The sequence below is a fragment of the Centrocercus urophasianus genome, unplaced genomic scaffold (genome assembly GCF_019232065.1).
Source record: "Centrocercus urophasianus isolate 14NV4802_14NV808 unplaced genomic scaffold, USGS_Curo_1.0 seq_2, whole genome shotgun sequence".
NCBI classification, from domain to species: domain Eukaryota; kingdom Metazoa; phylum Chordata; class Aves; order Galliformes; family Phasianidae; genus Centrocercus; species Centrocercus urophasianus.
This window is the reverse complement of record NW_024884755.1, coordinates 16,131,414-16,137,413: the sequence shown is the minus strand read 5'-3', so window position 1 is coordinate 16,137,413 and position 6,000 is coordinate 16,131,414. Positions and strand designations below refer to the sequence as shown.

At 54.8% G+C, this 6,000-nt stretch overlaps 1 protein-coding gene across 1 annotated transcript; it reads left to right on the top strand.

The window, feature by feature from the left end:
- The first annotated feature begins 1,635 nt into the window (after positions 1-1,635).
- On the top strand, positions 1,636-4,371 carry PABPN1L (PABPN1 like, cytoplasmic). Its single transcript, XM_042821621.1, has 8 exons — positions 1,636-1,696; positions 2,154-2,328; positions 2,801-2,909; positions 3,305-3,369; positions 3,517-3,623; positions 3,826-3,913; positions 4,005-4,150; positions 4,266-4,371. Exons 1-8 carry the CDS (start codon positions 1,677-1,679, stop codon positions 4,303-4,305), a joined length of 750 nt encoding a protein of 249 aa, XP_042677555.1. The 5' UTR covers positions 1,636-1,676; the 3' UTR covers positions 4,306-4,371.
- Positions 4,372-6,000: the final 1,629 nt, after the last annotated feature.

Genomic DNA, 6,000 nt, shown 5'->3' with positions numbered 1-6,000 from the left:
CTTTTTTTTTTTTTTTTTTTTTTAATTATCATTTTCTAATTATTTTTTTTTCCTGTGGGTTTTTTTGTTTGTTTGTTTTGTTGTTGTTTTTTTTTTAAAAAAATTTTTTGTTATTTTTTTTTAAACAATAAAAATACCCTAACGAACCTTGCATCGAAACCAAAAGCCGAGGGAGGGGAAGGAGGGGAGGAGACGAGGGAGGGGAAGGGATGGGCGGTGCGGACGTCCGAACCAGAATGACAGCTTTAAAGTGTGATATTTCCCAAATATAACAATGCTGGGAGGACGGCGGCCGCGGGGGTGGTGGAGCAGCTTCTGTAGGGTTCTGCTCCAAACTGGGGCGCTTCTGTAGGGTTCTGCTCCAAAGCGGTGCTGGGATGTGCGTGGGGACAGGGAAGCATGCCCCATGCGATGCCTTGGTTGTGTCCCTTGGTGGCTTTGTGGCACCCAGGAGGTGGCAGATGGCTGTGCCATGTGGTCCCGGTGCAACTTGCACGGCCTGGGGACATCCTGGGTGCTGCTTGGGGAGGCAGGGTGCCCTGTGCCAGCTCACATCCGTGCAGCCACCTGCTCCCATTTTGGGTGTCGCGGCTGTAGTGAGGCTCATGGCATGGGGACATCCCTCCCGAGGTCCCTGACCCCACGGGATGGCAGAGCTGTGCTTTGGGGTGCAAGAGTGGGCACAACAATGCCTGATCCCAGCCCCCGGCACTGCACCGGGACCGTGCACCCCCCACCCAAAAAACCCATATGAAACCAAAGTGCTGCCTCCCAGCAATGCTTCCAGGACCCCAAACCTCCCCAGGCAGCCCCCAGCGGTGTCACCACCACCCCTAAGCCCTTATCCTCAGAGCATCCCCTGCTCCTCACCTGGCTTTGGGGATGGGACATCATCCACAGCAGCTCTCCTCGGGGACCCCTCTGACGCCAGCCAAAGGCACAGCACCGGGAGGGTTGTGTCGTGCTGCTGTCCCCCCCGCCCCAGCAGTTCTGCACCAGCCATGGGGATGGGGACAGCGGGGGTCCCCAGGGCTGGGGGGTTGAGGGCAGAGCTCTGGTAGTGGTTTTGGGGCCAGCACAGAGAGATGACTTGGTAGGACTTTCCTTCGGCATGCTGTCCCTCCCCCCACCTCGTGCTGTTCCCCGCTTTCTCTTCGTGTACTGTATGTTCGATCTGTGAAAGATGTAAACTTTATGATTCAGGTTCTGTCTGTTCTTATCTCTGTATCTGTGTAATAAAAAGATGATTTAATATCAACCCGAGGTCTCCGCAGCCTGGGTGTGTGCCGGCTGCCCTGCACCCTCTGCCCCCAGTCTGGGGGAGGGTCGGGAATTCCCGTGAGCATCACAGCTGGGGACACCGCTTGCTGTTCCCTACTCTCTGCATGACGATACTCTCTGCCCTCCCTCTGGGCAGCCGGAAGAGCAGCGGGGCGGAGCGGACCTCGCCCAGACGCGAGGCATTGGCCGACGCCGGGTCTCGAACTCGCGTCCCCCAGGGCCGAGCCCGGGCCGGGTCCGCCTTCCGCCCTGCCAGCAGAGGGCGGGGCCGTGCTGTGATTGGCTGCTGATGTGTGAAAGCGGCGCTCCGGCGGGAAAGGCGCACGTGGCGGTGGCGGATCGGCGTGCGGCGCTGCTTTGCTGGGCGTCGGGCGGCTGTGCGCGGAGCAGGCGGCATGTTTGCGGGCAAGGCCAGGTGGGTCTGCGGGGTGGACGTGGGATACAGCTGGTGCGGGGCGCTGAGAGGCCCTGCGCTCTCAGGGCTGAGGGTTTGTCCCCGAGTTGGGAAGCTGTGAGCTTGCTCTGGTCGGGTTGGGGCAGCGTGTCTTGCTGCTTTCTCTGTTTGTCCTCTGCTGCGCTGCCACCCGTGAGGCTGGTGCTTGGTCCTGGCATTTTGGCTCAAAGGAAGCTCCCTTCTGCAGTTTTCTGAGCTGGGCAGTGCTAGTGAACCGGAGAGCTCTCAGTAGAGCTTATTGCTGCAGCGGTGGGGTTTTGTTGCAAGCATACCTGCAGACTCGAGAGCAAACAGCTTTGGAGGTGGTTGCTTTTCCTTCTGCTGAAAGTACCCTACAAGCTGTGCCTGGTTAACATCCTGCTTTTGTTTCTACGTTAAATGGCTTTGTTGAGTTACTTCTCACCCCTGTTTTGCCCAGTCCTCTCTTCTTGGACTCTTCTGGGATCTGGTGGCAGGACCCAGCATCCATAGCAGCAGGGGAGGCGTCCTGGGACGTGCCGGAGGTGGCAGCTCTGCAGAAGGCTGCGGATGATGGCTCAGACCACAGCCAACCGGAGGAGGACAGCTTGGAGGAGCTGGGTGTGCAGGACCCTGTGAGTGTCTGGCTGAATGTAGGATCAGTTTTCCCCTTTTCTATAAGGAAATAGGAAGCCTCCTACATCTCTCTTTAAGTGCTTCAGAAAATTAAGAGTGATTTTTGGGCTCCTGTTGTTAAAATCCCTGAGCTGAGAAGCAGGAAATTGAAAAGTCACTCTCCTGCTGTTTGCCTTTCCCTGTTCAGATGTCTGCTTGGCTGGGCTGCAGTCAATGGCTCCTGCTCACCACTAGCTTCAATCTCTGGTTCTCTCTGGCATTTCTGCTTCTGGGACACCTCTGCTGCAGCACTGCTTTGTGGGCAAGCACAAGGAAGGAAATGTTTTTCTCACTAGTGGAGCTGAGAGCTGAACTCCCTTTACTTGAGGCCGTTGTCCCCTGTCCCTAGCCTGGGAGCCCGTTGCTTCAGCACAAGGTGGGGAGTGGGTCTGTAGCACGTGCTGCTTGCACAAGCTGTGGTTTGAGTTCCAGGAGCTGGAGGCCATCAAAGCCAGAGTGCGGGAGATGGAGGAGGAGGATAAGAGGCTGAAGGAGCTGCAGCTGGAGGCTGAGAGCTGCCTCCTCATGGGCTCAGAGGCAGGTATGGGCCGTCCCTGGGTTCTGCTGTGCTCCCCAGGATCGTGGGGTGTCAGTGGGGCTGAGGCGTACTGCTGTGCCCCTATGGGCAGCCCCACACCAGCTGGGACCAGGCACCTGACATGGAGGAGGGGGAGGGTGCCAGGCACAGCACGCTGCTGTCACGTGTTTTATCCAACTCCCACCTTTGCAAGTTGAGATGCAGTAGATTAATTAATTTCAATGAGGTAATTGAGTTGAGCGCCTTCAGGTGCTGTGAAGAAATTGCCTTGTGTTATTCTTATGCAGGGAGAGATGGGGCAACAGGTGGAGGAGGAGGCTGAAGTGTGGGGCTGGGGATGCCCAGCCTCTCACCCTCTGCAGGGCTCCTCTGTGACAGCACAGCTTCCATCTTTGCAGGTCTGTTCCAGAGGACGACCGAGGGGAAGGTGGAGGCTGACCAACGGTCCATCTATGTGGGCAATGTAAGTGAAGGCTGTGGAACAGAGCCCAGCCTGCTGCTCCTCGTCTGGCAGATGTGTGCCATGATCCCCAGCAAGGGGACCTGGCCACTGCCCTGCCAGAGGCTGGCTGCTCCCAAACCCGATGGAACACGAGGGCTGTGGCTGCAGGTGGACTACGGGGGCACGGCAGAGGAGCTGGAATCTCACTTCAACAGCTGTGGCCGGATCAACCGTGTGACCATCCTCTGCGACAAGTTCTCAGGGCATCCCAAAGGGTCAGTGCTGGGTGCATCCTGTGACACTGTAGGAACAGAGCTTTTGCTTCCTTTAAAAAAAAAAAAGGCAAGGCATGGCTTGAGTGTTCGCAAAGGCAGGGATTTATTGTCCCCTGTGGGGGCTGGCTGTGCCTTGGGGGGGGGATGCTGCTGTCCCTGGCGCTGGCAGCATCCCCAGTGCTTTGCTCCCTGTTCTTTGAAGGTATGCATACATCGAGTTTGAGCAGAAGAGCTCTGTGAAGGCGGCGGTGGAGTTGGATGAGAGCATATTCAGGGGCCGTGTCATTAAGGTCAGAGCTGGGCAAAGCCCCGGACCGCATCCATCCATCCATCCCAGCCCCTACAACGCAGAGCTGGTGCTGAGCCCCCACTGCCTTCCAGGTGCTGCCCAAGAGGACCAACATGCCTGGCATCAGCAGCACCGACCGTGGCGGCCGCCGGGGCCGCTTCCAAGGCCGGGGAGGGCTGATCCCACGCTGGGGGTACTATGGGGGGCAGCCCCTGAGGCTGCGGGGGAGGACATACAGGTGAGAGGTGCTGTGTTTGGCTGGTGGGGCTGAGCGGGTGGCTGTGCTTTCAGGCTGCTGATGCCTGGTGCTGAGCAATGCCCCCGAGCTCCAGCGTGGTTCTGTTCTTGCCTAGGGGTCGGGCCAGGCTGCTGCCTTGGTACTTCCCGTATTAGAAAGGAAGACTGCGCTGCCCTGGAGGTGCCGGTGGGACCGAAGAGATGGGATTGGAGAGATTTAAAAACAAATAAACAAAAAAATGCCTACCCGAGCCAAAAAAAAAAAAAAAAAGATTAATTTTAAAATGCCATCTGCTGCCCTGAGGATTACTGGTGGCAGCTGAGTGCTGTGCAGCTGGAGCTGGGCGCGAGGGGGAAGACTGGATCTGCTCTGTTGGCATCCCAGGAGCCATCTCCTTATCTTAGGGCTTGTTTTTAAAGGGAAGACTTTGTGTTAAAGAAAGCAGGCTGGGAGACCACCATCGCAACTGTGAAGATCTGCACTGCAATCTGTTTTATTATGTGATTCTCACGCTGATCTTTCAGGATCCTTGGTTAGGATTCTTCTCGCCCAGATGGACTGGCTCCTAAAGCAGCTTTTCACTGCTCAGGGCACTGCCAGACTAAAAATCCCACTGAGTTTTGTTTTCCTTAGGACTTCAGGATATATAGATGTATATTTTAAAGCTCGGGGCCTTACCTCTTGTGTTGGTTTTGCACTTTGTCCAGCGTGGGCTGTGCTGCTGAGGCTGGCCTTGGTTTCCCTGTCTGAGAGACTCTTGGGCTCAGGCTACAAAACTGGCTTCTGCAAGGGCTCTGAGCTTTCCTTTAGTAGGTTTGTCAATTAGAGAGGCTTAATTTTTAATAAAAACTACTTTGGAGTGTCTGGATTGCTTTGTGCTGAGGGATAGGAAATGCAGAACTCTTGTCTCTGTGAGTGAGAGGAGTGAAGACTTTTATAGGAAACTTTCAGCATAGCAGTGTACAGCTGTGCCTTGTTTAGATGGTGGGAGAGGCTCAGATGCTTTCATCTCCTTATTTGACAGCTTCTTGTTGATTAAATGTATTTGAGTTCTGTCTGAGAAGGTAATGTAAATGTCACTTATTTTTAAAATAAATGATCCTGCTGTGTGAACTTCATCTGCAGTGAGACCGTGCTGGCTGTGTGCTGATGCTCTGCACTGACCTGGCTCTCTCCAGGTTTCCTGTGTCTCTTGGAACTGTGTTGGGTTTTTTTTCCCCCTTGCATTTCTAACTGGCCAGGTGCTTTTCTAGTCTTTTATATAGAAATAGCTGCTCTTGGTTTGGTACTCTTTAATGAGGACAGCTTGGAGCTGCAGGGGGAGGAGATGCTAATAGATTAGTTTGGGATGAGGCAGGCAGCTGTGCAATCCTGATGTCTTAATCTCTTGGCATGGGTTTATCCCAGCTGCACTACCTGTGCTCCCTGACCTGCACCACAAATACTGCTGTGTGCACCAACCCTGTTTCAGCGAGCTGCAAAGCTTTAATAGCAGATACTGTCAAATCCCAGTCACCTCTGCATCTGCCTCAGAAGGCAAGATGAGAGCAGGACTCGAGCAGGTTCAAGGTGCTGTTTGGGGCCAGCTGTTCGCTGTCTGCCAGTGTTCTCAAGTATGTCAGCACTGGCTGTGGTTGCAGAGACCTGGAGCCTTCAACTGGCTGTGCTGTTTTCTCTTTCCAAGACCTACTGGAGTAAGTACACAGAGATCTGAGCTTTCCCAGTAAGGAAAAACAGGGTAAGGAGACCAAGTATGTTTGAAACAAGCATTGCTTCTCACATTCCTGATGCAGAAGCAAAGGGGGCTGGCAAACAGCAAAGGGGCTGCTGCTGCTGCTGCTGCTGTGCTC

What these genes read in the sequence shown, in the direction of transcription:
- PABPN1L (XM_042821621.1), top strand. Translation starts at nt 1,677, where the DNA reads ATGTTTGCGGGCAAGGCCAG. An exon ending in AGCTGGGTGTGCAGGACCCT is followed by an intron (nt 2,329 to 2,800) that starts GTGAGTGTCTGG and finishes TTTGAGTTCCAG; the next exon opens with GAGCTGGAGGCCATCAAAGC. An exon ending in TCAGGGGCCGTGTCATTAAG is followed by an intron (nt 3,914 to 4,004) that starts GTCAGAGCTGGG and finishes ACTGCCTTCCAG; the next exon opens with GTGCTGCCCAAGAGGACCAA.